Here is a 20,955-nt window from a genome sequence, read left to right on the forward strand (position 1 = left end):
TCACTATCTTCAGTTTCTACTTCAGTTTTCAAAGCTAAACCTTTATTCTTTAGTTCATTAGTTTTAGAATAAAAAATAAGTTCATGAGTCATTAATGAGCCATTTAGTTGCTATAGTGAGAGTTTAGTTAAGTCTTTAGCCTCTTGAATAGCAGTGATTTTAGGAAGCCATCAATTCGTCAAACTCCTTCACAATTTTCTTACTAGATCTTCAGAAGAATAGGTTTTTCCTAGAGAACATAGTTCATTAGTGATTAGTGTGAATCTAGTGAACATCTCTTTAATAGATTCGTCCTTATTCATAGTAAACAATTCATATTCTTGGACAAGCAAATCTATTCTAGATTGTTTTACCTCATTCGTACCTTCGTGGGCCAACTCCAGTGTGTCCCATACTTCCTTAGCAGTAGTACATGCTGAGATTCTTGAACATTCACCAGGTCCAATTCCATACTGGAGAATACTCATAGCTTTCAAAAAAAAAATCGGCTTTTGCATAGTCAACCGAATTGTAGTAATCTTCATCCTTGTCGACCATGTTTCGTTCAGTATCTTTGACTTGAATAAGAATGATCATGTTCTTATGATTCTCCAACACTCATACTCTGAACCTTGAATGTAGATCATCCTCGTCTTCCACCATCCGTAATCATTTCCATTGAAAGTAGGACACTTGGTGTGCCTATCAACAGAGTCATCTTGCATATTCATGATCTATATTCTCTAGAGAATAGCCCGCTCTGATACTACTTGTTGGAACACAAGGAGACACTCAAGAAGAGGGGCGGGGGGTTTAATTGAGTGACGAAATCTCATCGATTTTCACAAAATCTCTGTTATGGCACTGTGCCTGGCATTGTGCGAAATACTCTTAATTCTCGAATTTGTGTTTTTGCGAAAACTTAAAGTATATGAAATTAATACTCAAACACAACATATAACGTGGTTCAATTTCACCTCTAAGATCTACGTCCACACGAACCAAACTCTTTTATTTATTTGAATCCTAAAATATCAACCTCTTGATACAAGAAGACTCCCCCACTACTAACCTTAGTAGTGCTCTCTAACACTTAACTCTAAGTGTTGCAACTCTCTATAATTATGAAATTACAGAAAGAAAAGATCCTCAAATGTGTGCTTCTTATTCAAGCAATTTAGCGGACAATTACAATTTTAGAATAATTACTCAAACTAACTCGAACAGTGCTATACTCTGTTCCTTAGGAAATAGTTTTCAGTTCTTAATATATTTGATTTCTCTCTCTCTCTGAAAACATGAAAACTATAACTGAAATAATAATCGCTTTTATAGTCTATGAACTAATCAAAAATCCTTAAAAAAATATTTATCTTTTTACTCCTTAATTTAAGGGATAATACTTTCATTTCTAGAAAATAAACTTTATCCTTTTCATCTTTATCTTCAATTATAAAAAAATAAGTTTTCCTTAAATCAATTTCTATCTTCTATCTTTGATAACCAATGGATTTTCTCTTTACCTTATATTCTTTTTTTAATTTGAAAATCCCTTTTCTCAAAACTGTTTTTGAAAATCTTCTTTTTATCAAAAACATTTTTAACTAGGTTTTTACTAAAAACACCTTTTAATGAAAATTCTTTCATAGAACATTTTTATTAAAACTTTATCATCTTTAATAAAATTACTTTTTGAATTTCAATTTCCTTTTATATAAATATATAAAATTAACATAATTAATTATTTCCTTAACTCTAAGAAAATAATAATTATCCTAATTTTATATTTCTATATTTGGCACATAATATATCACCTAGTTCAAGTACATTACACTTTGCATAAAGTAACTAAACTTAGGAAATATAAACTTGGACTTCAATCTTGATTCTTCATTTCTTCAAAGTCTTCATTGATTTAATCCTTTCTCAACCATCTGTCATAACTTTGATACTACAACATATTTTATTATTTTTCATCATCAAAACTTAACATGCACAATAGTTTTGTATAGTTTTTCAGCTAGGCTTGGGGTGAGGAGTCTAACCTAGTTTGTTTGCTCCCTCTTGTCTTTGCTTATGTTGTTTGGTTTATTTTTGGTGTAATTATATACTACTATACTTAGCCACACAAACAAAAACATTATTTGTGCAACTAAGACTTATTGTCTTGTTGATTGATGACAATTATTCAGTGCCTCGTGTATTTTTCAATAATAAGAAGTTTATTCAGATATAATGATATAGACTAATAATCAGGGGCAGTTCTTGGCCGATGCAATATAAGCGACGGGATAGGGCCCAAAAAATAGAGGCGGATAAAAATATATTATATGTATTAGATGTTTGAAAGAGAGACAAACAGAAAGCATTTGGATCAATGGTAAAGTGGTAAGAGATGGGGAAAAGGGACACAGGTTCAATTCTGGTTAGGAGCAAAAAAATTGAACTTTTGTTTCAATTATCAATGATGACTCATCACATATTCACGTTAATAACAACCATCACGTGTGGTTTTTTTCTTTGGCTACTTTAAATAATCAAATCCCCAATTCCCCGTTAATGGATACTCTCTGTCACTTTCCTCCTCACTCTCTCTCATCAATTTCTACTCATCCTCCTATACTGGTTTTTGCAATTTTCCAATAAAATTTACTCTTAAACTTCAATTCAACAAATTTTGTTGGAGAAGTTCAAGAGATGGGTGATTTTAACTTTTATTACAACGGTTCAAACTTCACTTATTTCATGTAATTAAAGATTAAACCTTCAGCAATTTATAAAGGGACTAATAATATTGAGTAACAAAAATAATAATAAAAAGTAGTTGGACAACATAAGATGGACTTGGCATAAAATCAGGAATAATTATCCATGTTATATCACATCATTATAACCATTAAATGGTCCGCCTCTTCGTGCTTGTATATATCCGAAATACACTTTCCTTCTAAAAAAAATGGCATTGGCGACAACCTTCGTTCTTTGAAAAAATGTTAGCCAATTTAGCAATTTGCAGTCAGTGCCAATGAGCCATTATTCAATTCGAGATAATTTTGTTGGGCCGGTTCTCACAATGAATTAAAGTCTCGAAGCTAGAAAAGGAATGTATCTACACTTTTTTAGTCCTCGTATCTGTGTCAACCTCCCATTCCCTTACCATTCCCTACTACTGAGTTTCTTTAACACCTCGTAGGTGAAGTTGCCAGTAGGGCACATGACTATTATCCATGTTGAGGCGATCTTGTTAGAATTATTGCTTCAAATTATGGTTCCTAATTTCTAGTGATAATTATTTTAGAATATTACTACGTTGTCAAAGTATGCTAGTATAATTCAACTAGTTAGTTCCTATAATAAATAAACTATCATGTTAGTGACAGACTATGTCTGACATGAATTCTGGGCTTCTGCTTAAGGATTACTGTAAACACTTTTATTTATTGGATTGAATATAATTATGGTCTTTTTTTTCCCTTTCTCATCACTATTATAATTTCGACGTGGTATCAGAACCAAGTTAAATCCCACAGAAAGAGAAGGAGAGAGATAGAATATGAAGTAAGCCATTACAGGCTATCTTTCATTTTATGAGTAAAAATATGAAGGGTAACCAGCATAGTAAGAGAGGTTGATGATGTTACGTGTATCATAGTGAAGATCAAGAAGTGCTTCACGAGGTTGTGTATAGACAAGTGCTTCCAAAAAGCGGTGTTGTTGATAATGTGCATCAATGAAATTATGGAGGCGGTGAAATGTGCATCCCCAATTGAAATATCTACATGTTGTGAAATTTGATAAGAAGTACATCAAATAATTGGATGTTTGAGAATTCACGTTTTGGTCAAGCTGAAACTTGAAGGTTGTGAAATTCGAAGCAATGAATAGCACCATGTAGAATATAGAAAGAATAGATGGCAACGAAGAAAAACAATAACAATGGAATGACTTGATTGCATTAAATTATTGAAGATATTAACAACTTTAATTAGGAACACAAGAAACCAATTGTAGCTGCAACAAAGCAAATGAAAGGGGGGTTATGGCGCACATTTAATATCATGAAATAGAAGTATTAGCTACGAAACTCTATCTAACTTATTACCATTAGGGCACTAACTATATTTCCTAAACATAAGCAAAATCACAATGTAACAGCCCGCTCTTCCGAGCTGCTAGCAAAACACATTTGGCAACAAGAAACTAATATTAACTCTTAATTAAATATAATTGCAGCGAAAAAATATCCATAATTACACCAATATCTCGACTAAAATTCCCAAAATGATATACAATGAAACATAAATAACTATTCTCAAATCAGCTATCTAAAATACAAACTCAATCCTTAATCTAGGACGACATCATAATCTTGCTTCACTTCCAATTTCGAGCTCACAACACCAAACCTGCAAATTCAGAGAAGAAATACAAAACAAACAAATTCCAAAATGAGTGGAAAACTCGTAACCTTTACTTCATCGCGTTATAAACATTTTATTTCTGAAATCATTTTCATCTCGTTACGACGCTGACATAGCTCACTCTCTTAACCAAATCATAACAATAAGCTCACAATAATTAACCAAATGATAACCTCACAACAATAACAATAATCAACAACCAATCTTAACTATTCTAAACTACAGAAACCATAACCAATTCTCAATCAAGGAATTACCTCCACTTATCGAATCTGTTTTAGTTTCGAGTTTTGACCCATCTGTTTAGTGTATAATTAGTAAGGTACTATATAAACTCTATAATTAACTTCTGCCTTTTTTAGAGGTTTATAATTAACTTCTGACTCCATATTCTATATTATGTGCTCCCTCTGCTAAACATAATAAATTGAATTCTTCGTGCTGTGCGGACGTAGCTAACACTTTATTAGTGAAAGACGTTAAATTGTTGTGTCAATTGCTCATTAATTGTTTATTTCGTTCAGTGCATCTGCGACAACACTGCGCCTGGATTTATTTTGTTTTGAATCAAGCTAAGAATACCGTAAGCAAAGAATGATCTAGTGCATAATTTAAGAATTCAAAAACAATCGAAGATAATACATTATGAAATGAAAAAATACAATTGAAATCAATATGGAAAAAACATGTTGAAAAAGAAAGGGAAAAATGACTAATATATAAGACAAGTGATCAGCTACTTCAAAGATAGAAACCAAATGGACTTATATGGTTAAAAGAAATACTGATCAATGATTTGTGACAAACAGAAACTCATACATAGCCTTACAAGCTCCCCCAGAAGATTGAAACCTACTGGAGATTGTTATAATTTGCACATAGTGTTGCTATTGATCAACCAGATAAAGGAGGTGCATTGAACGGCGCGGATGTAGGATGCAAAGCCGGAGATGGTGCTGGAGCAGGGGTTTCAATTATAAATGGTGCGGTATCATACCTTATATGACAGCTTGGAAGGAATACCGTTACATATTGGACCAAGTCTCCGCAACAAGTCGGGAATATCATCAATGCAGTTCTCAAACATTCCTCACATTCGAAACTTGTTATATCTGGAGTACATAGTGCTAGCCCAAAGAGCCCTTCGAACAAAGTGAAATTATCTTTTGATGTCGCAAATCGCTCTGTGTTGCTGGGAAGAGTAGCCTTAGCTATGAGTCCTTCCATGGTAGAATTTAGCAAGCTCAAGAAAGTGTCTGGTTGAGAGACATTGAAGATGCTTGATGCCCAAGCGGACGGCTCAATCTCCTTAACCGAGAAAATCGAACGGTTTGAGTAGCGGATGGTGCACTCCTCGTACCACATGATGGCTTCCTTCTTAATTGCGCACTTGTCAAAGAACATCTGTGTCGCGGCAATGATGCAAGCGTTACATGTTTCAAGTGAGAGGTCGGGGCGACAGTGGTAGAGGCCGTTGACGCGGTTGCTGCCAGCGCCGGTGGATAAGTTGAAGAACTTAGAATTGGATGACTCCAAGTTAAGTTCGGAGAGGAGAGAAAGTACATTTGTTTGGTATGTGCTATTGGGTGTAAAATTGTCAAATGGTGTACATCTGCCACCCCTGAAGTGAATTTGATCAGGATCAGAATTCGAACTTTGTATGAATAAAAGGAGGGGTACCAGGATTTGCAGCACATGATAGAAATTTTGCTTGCTCATTCTTCTGTACTTTTTTGGTCTTCCGAAAGATGAATTTTTTGCTTGATTTGGCTTCTTGTAAGCTGTAAGTGTTTGGTATAAGTCCAGTATTAATTAAATACTTCACAATATCTTCCCTAGTTTAATCTTAATTCAATACAATAGATAAATGTTAAACTAGAAAATCCCTCTGACTGTGGAACTAAAGTAAAACTCTTCGTATCATATATTGCATAATCATGTATACATGTCATGATCGATGACTTCATGTCAGCACGATTATAATGAACATCTGACTTTTAATCAACTTGCCAACTTGGTCGTTGGATGTAATTTATGATTTGGTTTTTTGATGTAAGCACGACTATTATGAACATCATTTAACATTTTGGAGTCATTCCACTAATTATAAACATATTAAGAAGTGGATCAACTTCCTCTAAGAAAAAAAAAGTACATCAACTTGTAAGTAATGCTGAACTAATGAGTTATTTAACATTTCAATGATGATGGGAGAATAAAATAGAAAGTCTAGTTGACTTCCATAAGCAATTGACAAATTATCATGAAAATGATCGTTTAGTAATAATAATAATAATAATAATATGTTTCTGTAAATTATCTAAGAAAACCCCACTATTACGGAAATTTCAAAAACTTTCATTACATCTTTCTGCCATAGCCCATAGCCCATAGCCCATAGCTATGATACTCTTCGTATTTGTTTCATTATTCACTTGTCAACTTGTTCGAGTGAATGCAGCCGTAAATTATGCTAGCAATGGTTGTGTAGGAGATAATGGTAATTACACGCAAGGAAGTTTATACGAAACCAATCTAAACCTCCTCTTTACTAGGTTATCCTCCCAAGCCTCCATTGTTAAGTTCTTTAATTCAACAACAGGGGTTGTTCCTAACAAAGTGTATGGCCTCTTTATATGCCGAGAAGATCTAAGTCAAGATGTTTGTACTCAATGTGTTGCTGATGCAGCGAAACGTTTGGTTCAAAATTGCCCATTATTTGGGGAAGCCATTATATGGTATGATGAATGTATGTTGAGGTACGCAAACCATTCATTTTTCTCCTTGTATGAGGTGCTTCCGTCAGCTAGACTGTGGAGCACAACTAATGTCTCGAACTTTGTCGAGTTTGCTCCCGTTTTTGCGAAAATAATGAATGGTGTTATACGAGATGCAGCATTTAGTACCCCATCTAAGCATTTTGCTACAAGAGAAGCTAATGTGACATTGTATGATACACTATATTCCCTTGCCCAATGCACTCCGGACCTTGACGGACAAGGGTGTAATATTTGCTTAAAGGCAGCATTGGTTGTGATGAATAATTGTTGTAAAGGACGTATACGTGCCGTTTCCTTCTTGCCGAGTTGTCAATTGAAATATGATATGAGGCGTTTCTATAACCACACTGAGATAGAGGAGTTGATACCATCTCCATCCCAACCAAATATACAATCCATACATCCAGGTATTACCTGTATATATTCTGATAAATCCTTGAACCTCAAATTACTTATTTTCTTTTATGGGGTTTCAAACTACTTGTTTCATTTTCCAATTTGGATATCTCGAAATACTTGTTCTCTCATACATAGTGGCACGTTGCTTTCTATTTTTCCTCTATCTTTTTACTATCTTCTTTGTTCAACTTTTTAGTAATTTGTCACCAAGCCATGGATGAAGTATTATGAGACGGGGAATATATTTCTAGCTTTTATTTTTCATTCTGGTTGTTATATAATGGTTAACTAAGCATATTTCATGAGTCACTCATACAGAGAAGAGGCTGAAAGCATCAACCATAGCAGGGATAGCAGTCGCTACATCAGCTGGAATTGGACTACTACTAGTTGGCATATGGTTGTGTACACGACACAAGGCTACCAAAACATCTGTGGAAACAGCTGCAAAAGGTAAGTCATAGTGCTAATTAAGACCCTTGGTTGCAACTTGCGTGTTACCCTGGGTTCAGTTTCAACATGTGTGTTGTTGAGCTACTATAAACAAGCATAAGAACTAGAATATTGTTCATTTTATGAAGAATAAAAAGAAAAGAAAAAAAAATCTAGGCGGCATCTAATTCATGATTTCTACAGTAACATAATTCAAGTGCCATGTAAGCGTAATGCCTTGAATGTGTTCGTCAAAATGCGTCAAAAGAGTTCTTTGGAGTACCGCCCGATCGGGTCGGGCGAAGCCGCCCGATCGGGCCCGTGACTAACTTTTGGAATGCAGTTTTTTGGGAGTCGCCCGATGTAATAGGGCAAGGTCGCACGATCGGGTGGACTCACCGAATTACGACAGGGCGAGTTTTACCCGACCGGGCCCACAACAATCAGGAAGTTAGTAATTACCAACAGATCGGGCGGGTGCCTGGTTAACGCGGAAACGCGTTTTTCTGACGGGAGTATAAATAGGTTATTTTACCTTAATTTTTTATACGACGAATTAAGTCGAATTATCTATGTAATCTGATTTTCCTCACATCAATAAAATATTCTCTCTCTCTCTGCCCGTGGACATAGCCAAATTTGGTGAACCACGTGTTAATTTTTAGATTATATGAAAATGGGCCTGCGTAACCCAATAAGGAGGAGGAGAGTTTAGCCCACTTACAAGCTAGGAGGTTTCCTCCTAAAACCAATTGGTGATAGGAGGAGTAACTCCTAATCTTATAAAGTGGTTTATTCTCTCCTCTTTTCCAATGTGGTATACTCAAAAGTGGCCTTTCAATGGGTTTGAACACACCCCCTCACTTGTAAGTGTTCTTAGAAATTCAAAGCTAACTGGAAAGGTCAGAGCAATAATCCTCTGAGGGGCTGGACATCCTATCAAGGTAAATCCTTATCCAGTAGTGATCAAATACCCAGTTTAGACGAGACCCGTAACCCGGGCTCTGATACCATGTTAATTTTTAGATTATATGAAAATGGGTCTGGGTAACTCAATAAGGAGGAGGAGAGTTTACACCCACTTACAAGCTAGGAGGTTCCATCCTAAAACTAATTGGTGATAGGAGGAGTAACTCCTAATCTTATAAAGTGGTTTATTCTCTCCTCTTTTTTTAATGTGGGACACTCACAAGTGGCCTTTCAATGGGTTTCAACACCACGTCTATCTGTTGTCTGCTTTATTGATTTTATATTAAGTTATTTGTTTTTTCCTCACGTCTTTTATAACATGTCAACTCAAAATTAATGGACATATGTTGTGCGAGTCAATGCATGGCTAACCTTCCTACTTTGATGTGGTTTTTTATTTGTTTTTGTTTATCTTTTTGGAAATGGGAAACAACAGTTAAGAGTACTCGTTCAGAAGACGGTCTTGGAAATGAGGACTTCATCAAGTACGATTTATTAACTTTAATGAATGCAACTGGTGAATTTTCAGTAGATAATAAGGTCGGTGAAGGAGGTTTCGGTGTTGTTTACAAGGTAATACACCTTGTATTTCGATTATTATCACTAGTATTATAAGATGCATTATATATTGATAACAAAGGGCCCTTATTCTCAGGGAACACTGAAAAATGGACAAGAAGTGGCCATTAAGAAGTTATCAGGAAACTCGGGGCAAGGACCACAGGAGTTTATGATTGAGGCTCATATCGTCGCGAAGCTTCAACATAGAAATCTTCTCAAGGTTTTGGGTTTTTGCTCTGAAGGACAAGAAAAGTTGCTTGTCTACGAGTTCATGCCAAATACAAGCCTTGACCGGTTTCTATTTGGTACTAAAAGTTTATATTATGCAGTTCCTTAAAAGTTCCAGCCATATTGTCTAAACACCCATAATTAGATGCTTTTATTTGTACTATTATAATCTAACCTTCACATGACTAGTTTATATATACAAATGTGTACATTGTTTTGAAAGCTTTCAGCAATACTTTAGTTGTTGTCATGCTGATTCTGGCCAATTTGAATTACCATTCTTCGGAAAGATGCCTGCTTTATTATCTAATTTATTAATATTTTGTGTTTGTAGATCCAAAAAAGCGAGCTCTTCTAAAATGGGAAACACGATACAAAATTATAATGGGGATAACACGGGGGCTGCAATATCTTCATGAAGATTCCCGGCTTACTGTTATACATCGAGATCTTAAAACAAGTAACATATTATTAGATAAAGAGATGTATCCCAAGATTGCTGACTTTGGCTTGGCAAAACTCTTTGGAGGGGATGAAAAAATTGGAAATACAAGTCGAATTGCGGGAACACAGTACGACTTCTTCTATCCCATAAACTTCATTAGAGATAAGACAATTAAATTTTTTGATAACTGATGAAGGTTTTGAACTAATATATTTCATTAAGCATAAGGTGATTTACAATACAAAATTTTTTAATTTATTGTGTTGGAGTTGGTTGGTTTTGGATTTTCCAGCATTGAGTTAATGATTTTGAATTGCTTGCAGTGGGTATATGGCCCCGGAATATATCTATACAGGGGAGTATTCTAAAAAATCCGATGTCTATAGTTTTGGTGTCATTGTTCTGGAGATTATAAGTGGTCGAAAGAATAAAATTTTCAGGCAGTCTTCGCAGGTCGAGGACCTCGTGATTCAAGTAAGTATCAATAATGCATATGCATTAAGCTTTCTTTGCTAGAATGAGTAACTTTTTTTATTTTATAAAAATGAATTTTCAAAGGAAAACATAATTGGAAAATACTTTCGTTGTCTTACTTCTATAGATGAAAGTTAGAAAGAAAAGGAAAAATATAAATAGGAGTGATATGATCGATATATGATGTTCTGGTAGTAAAAACGGTGGCGTCCTTCAAATAAAGATCTCCAAGAGTTGAGTGGGCAAACGCTAGGAAATAGCTGCAAGGAAACAAACGTCAGATACCATCGGGGAAATGCGAGGAACTCCCACCACCTCCGATGATTCATGTTAGAGATTAATCAGTGACGGATTGAGAAGGAGAGTGTGTGTTCAGATAGTACATCTATAATAGTACCAAATGGCTATTTACAATTATAGTATTGTAGTTCTGAGATGATGTCTCAGCTTGTGTACGTGTATGACTACAATGAGCCTAACTTGCAGAAGGATTCGTCTATTTTGTCCAATTACGTGACCATCAATAATGATGTCAGTCCACTCATAGACTTGATCTCAATAATCGTATAATGGACGTGTCCTAGTATGGTGCTCACAGACATGCATGACATGTGTCCTTTAACGTACTTGGGTACTACCCATACATATGGGAGAAAAATTTAAGATGGAAAATCAAATTGCTCGATATGTTGTTTATGCTCAAACCATGTTTAAGCTTCAACCATTTTAACTGAAAATGTCAATCTCTGCTTTATATCTTTTGAAGGCATGGAGCATGTGGAATGAAGGGCAACCTTTCAAACTAGTGGATCCAGCATTGTATGACGATTACTCGAAGAGTGAAGTTTTGAGATGCATAGAGATCGGAATCCTTTGTGTGCAAGAGAATGCAATGCATAGGCCTACCATGGCAATGGTTGGACTTATGCTTACTGGTTCAATCGACATACCCTTGCCGTCATCAAAACCTTCTTCATGGTTCCAAGATTCCAGTACACCAATAAATGATCACAATAACAAAGATTCTACAGATGAGCAAAGCAATAATTCTCATAACCAATCCACAACTTCTGTAAGCTTATATACCGATGTTGAGCAAGATTTGTACCCAAGATAATTATTTATACAAAGACAAGGATTTGTAATTGTGCTTTTCAAGTTTGCAAGAAAACAAGTTTCTTTATTTTCCCGCATTACGTAATTCTATAAAACAACGGGTCTAGCAAGATATTGTTGTGTGATTATCTTAGTGTAACAACTAACATATATATGTAATGACGACTATGTGAAATCATTAGTGATTAAACTTAGCTTGATGGTTCATTGAAATTCCCATTTTAAATATTAGAAAACAGGGGGTTGTAGTTTAATTAGTGCAGAACAAACTCAATGAAAAAATAACGATGAGAAAAACAATAAAGAGGATTAATAAAAGAACACAACGATTGATATGTGTCGTTTACCATACATAAATTAATAATTTATAATACCTATCTTAGTCCTTCAAAAATATTAACCACTAGTAAAAGGGTAAGAAAGGGTCGATCCCACGAGAAGATTATTATAATTCCTAACTCTCAAATTTAACTCACAACAAAAATAAAATATTATGCACATAAAGAATACAAATACTAGTATAAACATTATTTACTCTTAGGAACATAGAATGGGGGGTTTAGAAATCATACCTAAATAACTACTATATATGAGTTTAGAGAAAAAAAATATTATTCTAATATTCACAAGTGACAAACAAGCAACCAACAAAACTTAGGTTCGATCAAGGATAAATTAGACACAACTTAGTTTCTTAATCCCAGTCATTTGGTCTAGTTCAATAATAATAAGTTTAGTAAATGGGTCATCGAATTACCGCCGCAGTCAATTCAATATTGTGCTCACTAGAAACCTAAAATCTTGCTAAAATATAAACAACCCCAATAAACTTGTTTTATTAGTTCAAGGCATATACTTAATAAGACTAATTATGAGCCGCTCTGTAACACCCTGTCCTTCTACTACTAAGATACTAAACAATATCTAATCAAGATTTACTAACAAGACGTTAACGAAAATAACGTCAGGACGGTTATGCTACTCTAAAACAATAAATAAAGATAATCCTCAAACCAAAGTTTCATAGCTACCAAAGAAATATCTGAAAACATCATGGTTCTAATAAAAAGGAACATCCCAAGTCATCTCATCACATCATCCAAAACTACGAGACATCCAAGTTTCCCATTAAAACCCAAATAAAAACTAAATGTCTTTGAGACCTAGCATAACATAGAAATCTCTCTTGTTAGCATAGAACTCATCTACCAAAAAGACTACCAGATCTTCCTCTCACTACCAACCCACACCCTGCTAGCCCAAGCAGTCACAAGTCTAGCAGTCATTTCCATCTGCAAGGATATATTAAATAATTTTACAGTCAGTGGGGAGTAACTAGCAGTTCTCCCATAACAAAAGAAATTAAAGCATGATTTAGACATATATTAAAAAGAAAGGAAAGCATACAATCATGAAAACTATAACATGCATCCAAAACCATAAAACTCACAAGTGACACAAGTGATAGTCAACATCAAGTAAACAAGATATAGTGAGTAAATCAACTCTAGAATACTTAAATAATAATAAAACAAAAGTACAACAAGTTATTGAGTCAGAAACCAAACGCCAGTGAATCGCAATTCACTTCCTAAGGTTTGTCAAATCGCAATCTCTAGGTCAGTCTATGGGCTTACGTTCCCCACCGCCTTTGTCTAAGAATGGCCAAACTCTCGATGCAGGGTAGAACACGCAGAACTCCCTGACCTTTCGGACGAAAACAATTAACCCATGTTTACCCCTAGTTCGCAAACCAGGTGGTTGGCATGTTCTTCACCGTTACATATATCCCACCGGATGCTCTTATCTCAAAATAAAATCATAAATATCATCAAAATATCATTCACCTCAAAATATTCGTCAAAAGGGATGTCACCTGGCCTTATACCCATAATTCATCAAAACAACTCCTCATAATTCCTCAAAAAAATATAGTAACTTACAAACTTACAACAAATGTCTCAAACAATAAATACTTTGAACATCTCTAAACATTAATAATGATAATAAACTAGTAAATGGTTTCATTTAGGAGAAATGATTAGGGGGTTTATGGGGGTTACAAACTACAAAGGGAAATCAAAAAAAAAAAAAAAAAAAATGAAAGAAGAGAGGCTTCTTCCTTGTCCCTCCACCTAGCCGGCTGTCCCAAGCCCAAGTACTCCAAAAAAAAAAAAAATTCGGCCTAATTCATCGAAGATCCATGCAACAAAAGTCTGTCACGCGATTAATCGATAACTTCCTAAATCGCACCTAAACTTTGAGAATACTTAATAATAAAATTAATTCTAATAAATTATATTATCAATATAATGCATACATTAGCACGCCATATAATAAAAATAATAATTATGGGTTGTTACACGCTCACACTAGTATTTTTAATTTATTATCTCTAAATCACCATTAAACGCCGCGCCTAATAGAAATTTAGCAAAGTCTAATTAGTCTAGACAAGTAATCGTGCACTACTACAAGTATTGATATTAAACTTCTATAAATCAAACACAAATTAACACATGAATTGAATAAATACAAAAACTAATATTGAAATCTGAATAAACTCAGCGTTCAAACACTTAGACCAAAATCAGAAACTAGAAACAAAAATAACATCTAATTAACAATAACAACCAAGTTCAATCACAAGAACTAGATAATTAAGGAATAAAGAAGAGACAAACTTATGAAATTCGGATTAACCCAAGGCAGCCACTGCTCTTGATTCTCCACAAATGTCGACCACTTTCTTGCAATACTCCTCAATCTCATAGCCTCGGATCTCCTTGTATCACTACCTTTCTCTCACAACTCTAAATTTCTGTCGTTCTGCTTGTGTGTTCTTGTGGTAAAAATTACACTAGTGGAAAAAACTCCTTGTGCTACTTGTCAAGTGCTTCGGTTGAATAATCAACCCAAACACTTGTGAAAATTTAAATATAAATAATTCACAAGTGCTCCGGTTGAATTGCCCACCGGAGCACTTGTTGTCAAGTGCTCTGTTTGACTAGTCAACCGGAGCACTTGTGAATAAGTGCTCCGGTTAATTAACCCGAGCACTTGCACAAGTTTTCCTCCAGATAATTATTTTCGACTATAGGTGTAAGTATTGCGCGTCACTTTTATTTTCCGTCAATTGGAAGGTTGGAACCCTCCTCCCTCGTCCGTCGAATTTCTTCGTACCTTATGTTTTCCTTTTACTCTCTCCTCAACTAGATCTGCAATTGTCGGATTTTTCCGCTCTGGTCTATCATGCAACAAACAAAACAATCGGATAATAATTATTCTTTCCGCTTCTTCTCGAGGAGATTTTACAGTCTCTCGCTTCTTCTTTGAATTTGAATGGCGCAGAGTATAATTCATTCGAATTTCTCTTCCATTTGCTTTTTCATCAAACCCTAGGTTTCAATTTGATTGAATTTTCGGGAAAAATTCGACTTCATTAAGTGAGTTCTTATAAATCGAGTAAGTTGATTTGCGGTGGCAAGTTGCAGGAGAATCGTATCTGATAGTTGCTTTATTTATACTTTACCTGATGATGTACCATAGTTTAATAACTCGACTAAATAATAGATGCATAATTATTTTTTTATTGTGTTACTACTAATGGTTTCTCTTGCAGCTTTCCATAATTCTAATTATGAGCACTTTGAGCAGGATTCATCTGGTATATTCTGGGATAATGATAGTTTAGCGGCTTTACTTGCTTTGGAATTAGAGGCAGATCTCCTTATTTTGTTGAGCGATGTCGACAAACTTTACAATGGTCCACCAAGTGACCCCCAATCTAAACTTATCCACACATATGTTAAAGAGAAGCACCCGACAGAAATAACTTTTGGAGATAAGTCTAGATTGGGCAGAGGAGCTATGACAGCCAAAGTAAAAGCAGTTGTTTATGCTGCCAATGCTGGAATCCCTGTAATTATAGCTAGGTATGGCTTTATGTAATTCGTTTGTTTTGTATGTCTAATGGCCCTTTCTTTCTGTTCTATTTTATTACTATTTGTCCAGTTCTGTTTCATTGTTGATTTAGTCACTTTCTATTTTAGGTGTCTTTAAAGCATCTGTCATGCTTGTTTCTGTGTATTTATGGTATTGTTGTATTGATTATGGTGTATGCGGTCCAGTTTTTTGCAATGTTACTTTGGTTAAGAGATTGTTCCCATGTTGTGAATTTGCAGCAAACTTTCTTTGAGTAGTAAATGAAATATTTGATTAAGTTGAGTTGTGAATGTCTTCTTGAGCAAAGGCATGTTGAAAACCTGGCAAGCAATCATTAACTTCTAGAGTTTCTTTTATACTTGCCTAGTAGTTAGTGAATTTTATTACTATATTATGCTACTGGCTACTGCTAGCTTGCATGCTGGCAGTAGCAGTGTTTTTTTTTTAAAAAAAAAAACAAAAAATAGCCAAGTGCTTCGGTTGATAAGAAAAAATCGGAGCACTTGATTCACAAGTGCTCTGGTTTTTTCTTATCAACCGGAGAACTTCGATTATTTTTAGCATATAATATTCACAAGTGCTCCGATTTTCAATACAACCGGAGCACTTGTGAATCTAAGTACTCCGATTTTCAACCGGAGCACTTCATAAATGCTCAAGTGCTCGTATGGTGTCTGCTACGGGTCAAATACGGAGCACTTGAGGTTTTCTCCACTAGTGTTAGGGATTAATATACCCAATTCAGAAATTCCCAATGTAATCTTTATGGAAATTGCTTGCGGGGAAGAGAAGATATGATCTTATTTGCTCCATATTTCCCCAATTAGGATTATGTATTTGCTTGAGTATCTCAAAATTATGGCAATAATGGTCTTGCCTTGCTTGATTTTGCGTCGAACAAAAAATATGAATGTTTCTTTTCGTGTCTCGTCTTTTTGCTTGCAGGGATGAGATTATGGAATTAATTACACTCTTTGTTATCTTCTCACGTGGGAATAGGTTGAATGGGCTGCACTCTTCTTCAACTTAATAAGACATTGCTTTTGGGCTGCATCATTTTCTTGTACTTTCGTTCTTCTTGTCTACTTGTAATCACCTATATAATAAAAAAAACACATAGAAGGGTAAAAGTGGTTCGTAAGTTTTGTATCTAATAATGAACACCAAGGGAGCCTTTTATAACATAAGAAACCTCGCATAAAATCCTGTAGAGAATCCAATTCGGAAATTGTCAAAACCGCGTAAAAGCCTAGCCGCTCGATCAGGTCGGGCAACACCCGCATGATCGAGCAGTCAGTTTCTTCAAACTTTTGATGTCTCGGACCCGATCGAGTGTTATTCGTCGGGTCGTAATTCGCGAAGGACACCCGATCGGGCGTACCTGCCTGACCTGATCGATCAAACAAGATAACTCCACCTTGAACCAAGAAGTGATGCTCACCCCAAAAATCACAGAACCTCCAGCTTAAACAAACTTCCATAAGCCTACTCATTATAGGCAATCTAGAAAACGGACATAAGCTATAATTGTACATCGATGCGTCTTCGAACACAAAACTTCGTATACAAAATCATCACTTGACCTCGATCGAGAGTATAAAGTCACCAACGTCCAACATGCTTATTCAAATTGACCAAACTCTCTTCAAAACACTTCTTCATCTCAACAACAAACTCAAGCAATTCGAAAGGATTAAAAAACAACAATAATTTCTAAATTGCAATTGTACTTAATCAAAAACACAAAAAGTACCCAATTTGAGATAAAAATAACATAACTAGAACAAAAAATCTAATGCATAACCAAGATTTTTACTTTATTACAAACTCAAAAGCAAACTATCATAAACTCCATAGCAAACATCCAGACGGTTTCTCATTTCAGTAAGAGATCTCGAAAAAAAAAAGGCACCAAACATGAAGAGATCGTAATAACCGCATCCCCAAATCTTGTAACCCTAAAGTGCAAGATCATCATCAAGAATGAGAAACCAAAACATGAGTTTTAGAAGAATTTCGTTCTCATCGGACCTTTCCCCATTTTTTTTCTTGCCACAATTTCGAACACTCAGATTTGATATGACCCTTCATATGACAATAGTTGAAGATTTTATTTTTGCTAGAATTTTTTCCACCATGAGCAACCAAAACATGAGTTTTAGAAGAATTATTAGTTTATTAACCAACTTATTGTCAACTAAATCTCTGTGAGTTAAGGCATCCTTAACATCCTGCAAAATCAAATCATCTTTACCATACAATAAGGTATCTCGAAAGTGCTTATACGAAGGCAGTAAAGGATACAACAACCTAATAGCCATATCCTCATCATCGATATCAACATCGATGTTTTGCAAATCAATAATAATAGAGAATCATTCATCTAAATAAGACTGAAGCGGTTTACCTTCTTTTAGACTGAGATCATGAAGTCTAGATTTGAGTAGTAGACGGTTGGTCACGCTCTTCCTTTGTCATATAAAGTGACTCCAACATCAACCACAAATCCGCAACAATAGTCACTTTGGCAACCTCTCTCAAAAATTCATTAGATAAAGACAAATGAATCTCCGAAAGTGCCTTCAAATCTATCTCCTCCCATTTGTCATCCATCATACCCCAAGGCTTTTTGGATGCACCTTCAAGAGCCTTGTGACAACCACTTTGAACCAAGATGGTTTTCATATTTAATTACCATTGGCTAAAATTTACTTGCCTATCAAATTTTATGATTATTGAATCTCATTTACATAAACGAATCAAACTCCTTTCTATAAACACCTAAGATCTTAAACAATCAAGCTCTAATAGCATGAAAAACCTGGAAAACTTTGTCTCCAAGTTTCTCTCGGCGCATGCTACGCTAGCGTGCACCGTCGCCATAGCAAGGAAGGAGGTTAAGAAATCTCAAGGTAAGAATGGTGAGAAGAAGATAAAAAAGAATAAAGGTCCATATTTGGATTCCCAAGCTCTTAGAACACGCTCTATGGATAAGATACAAGGGATAGAAGCATTGGATTTCGGTCTACGTGTAGGTGAAGTCCTTTCTCCTACATCTTCGCTGCAACAGTTACAACAACAATCTAGGTTAGGCCCACCTTTAGTCATTGGCTACAATCAATGAGTGGTTCTAAGTCCAATAGAACAGTAACCGCGAGTAATTATACTGTTCTAGTCTTTCATCCGCTTTCATTGGAGTATAATGTCGAACACATTATAGATGATAATAATTCATTAGAAAATAATGCTCAAAGGGAGGAGTGTATAGAGACGGATCTAGTTCATATTGATTTCTCTAATATACAAGATGAGATTGAGTACTAGAGCTCTTTAGTAAAAAGTTATGTACTAGGAGCGGATCCGCCTATACAAGTAATGGAGGGTTACTTCAAGCGTATCAGGAGGAATTACAAAGTGGATAAAATGGCTTTGGCAAAAAGAGGCGTATTCTTAGTGAGGTTTAAAGCAATGGATTTGAAAGAGAAAGTGTTAAGGGGATAGTTTTTCTTTGATAAGAAGCCATTGATAATGAAAGCACGGGCACCTGATGTTGATTTTCCAAAGGAGGATGTGAAGACAATACTAGTATGGGTCCAATTGCGGATTGCTTTGAAATATTGAGGAGAACAATCTTTGCACAGAATAGTTTTTACAAACTGGTGAACCTATTAGAAGAGATGAGGCAACGAGGCACAAAGAGAAGTTTTAATTTGCTCGAATTTTAGTGAAGGTAAAAATTAAGCAAGATTTCCAGGAGACAATAAACTTCATGAATGAGTATGGTCTTAAAATAGAAGTTCCACTTGAGTATGAATGGAAGTCAATTAAATGTAGAAATTGCAGAAACTTTGGTCATGAGACTAAAGATTACAAGAAGAAGTTACAGAGACAAGCATCGAGGCCCAGACCAGTCACAAATGCAATTGCACATCCAGTTGAACCATCTGCACTTCAGGAAAGTACTAAAACAGTCTCAGACCCTAAGTCTATTAAACTTACTGGTCCAGAACAACAAAAGAGTGGAAAAGATTATGGGGAGGTAGATCCTGATGGGTTGCAAAAACCTCTTAGGCCTATAAGAGTTAGGAGTACAGGAGTAAAAACTACTACAATAGGTAATGCTTTTATTACATTACTGAATATGGTTGAAGATAGTTGTGTTAGTAAGGCACATGAAGACCTTGATTTCTCATTAAAAGTAAATGAGGGTTAATTAGAGGGAAGGGAGATCCCTCCTCCCCCTAATGGATAGATTGTTGTAATGGAATGTCTGAGGGGTAAACAATATCAAGAAGCAGAACAATGTGAAGAATTATATTTACGATCTTTCTATTGGTATTAGAAGCCTCTTGGAAACTAAGATAAAAACTATCAACATACGCAATTTTTAGAAAAAATTGACAAATATAAGTCAACCTTTGCGCCGTCTACCACATTTAAGCCAACCTTTTGAAAATCTAGGGATAATACAAGCTTATCATCATTTAAGCCAAATTTAGGTTAGCGATTTTAATTAACCTCCTCAACAAGTTAATTATGATTAATTACAATTAATTATGATTAATTTTATGTTTAAATTACTCTTGTATATTCCTATCTCCTCCCTTACCATGACCACCACCTCTCTCCTCCCTCTTTTTGCTGCCCTCCTCCTCCACCACCACCACCACCAACCCCTCTTCTTCTATTCCCACAACAACCATAACCAAACCCAACATTAATCTAAACCCTCCACTAGAACCGAACCCCCCCACCACCAACCCATAACTCCCTCTCTATGCCACCCCAAACCCACCCCACTTCGAAACCAAGAACCCACACCCAAAACCCTGAAACTCAGAAACCACACCCATCGCGAAACCTAGAGCCCACACTGAAACCCTGAAGCTACCCAAACACACTCCATATCGAAACCCAGTCGAAATCCACACCCAAACACACCTACCCCGAAACCCAAAACCTAAATCAACACCCGAAACCCGAAGAAGATGGTAGATGAAGAAGATAGCACACGGTGGTAGAGAAGGAGAGATAAGGGGTGGTACGATACTTGGGGTTTTGGTGGAGTAGAGAGGGGGATTGGTGGTGGTGGATGGTGGTGACAGTAAAAATTAAGAATATTCGTAACTTGTAGAATAAGTTATAGGTTATGTAACCTAAATTTGGCTCAAATGATTATAAGGTTGTATTAACTCTCGATTATCAA

General features: G+C 35.5%; 2 protein-coding genes across 2 annotated transcripts; one reads left to right on the top strand and one right to left on the bottom strand.

Moving 5' to 3' along the window:
* Positions 1-5,169: 5,169 nt before the first annotated feature.
* On the bottom strand, positions 5,170-6,138 carry LOC125492882 (cysteine-rich repeat secretory protein 9-like). Its single transcript, XM_048635622.1, has one exon. The coding sequence runs from the start codon at positions 6,117-6,119 to the stop codon at positions 5,295-5,297; it is 825 nt and encodes a 274-aa protein (XP_048491579.1). The 5' UTR covers positions 6,120-6,138; the 3' UTR covers positions 5,170-5,294.
* Positions 6,139-6,803: 665 nt separating this feature from the next.
* On the top strand, positions 6,804-11,871 carry LOC125492883 (cysteine-rich receptor-like protein kinase 25). The gene is made up of 7 exons (XM_048635623.1): positions 6,804-7,587; positions 7,898-8,032; positions 9,417-9,553; positions 9,636-9,846; positions 10,104-10,341; positions 10,538-10,688; positions 11,455-11,871. Exons 1-7 carry the CDS (start codon positions 6,804-6,806, stop codon positions 11,803-11,805), a joined length of 2,007 nt encoding a protein of 668 aa, XP_048491580.1. The 3' UTR covers positions 11,806-11,871.
* Positions 11,872-20,955: the final 9,084 nt, after the last annotated feature.

Source organism: Beta vulgaris, chromosome 8 (assembly GCF_026745355.1).
Source record: "Beta vulgaris subsp. vulgaris cultivar EL10 chromosome 8, EL10.2, whole genome shotgun sequence".
In the NCBI taxonomy this organism is placed as follows: domain Eukaryota; kingdom Viridiplantae; phylum Streptophyta; class Magnoliopsida; order Caryophyllales; family Amaranthaceae; genus Beta; species Beta vulgaris.

Bases quoted from the DNA above. Each gene is read 5' to 3' on its own strand.
- LOC125492882 (XM_048635622.1), bottom strand. From the start codon at position 6,119: ATGAGCAAGCAAAATTTCTATCATGTGCTGCAAATCCTGGTACCCCTC.
- LOC125492883 (XM_048635623.1), top strand. From the start codon at position 6,804: ATGATACTCTTCGTATTTGTTTCATTATTCACTTGTCAACTTGTTCGA. The intron at 9,554-9,635 runs GTAATACACCTT...CCTTATTCTCAG, and splicing joins GTTTCGGTGTTGTTTACAAG to GGAACACTGAAAAATGGACA. The intron at 10,342-10,537 runs GTACGACTTCTT...AATTGCTTGCAG, and splicing joins AGTCGAATTGCGGGAACACA to TGGGTATATGGCCCCGGAAT.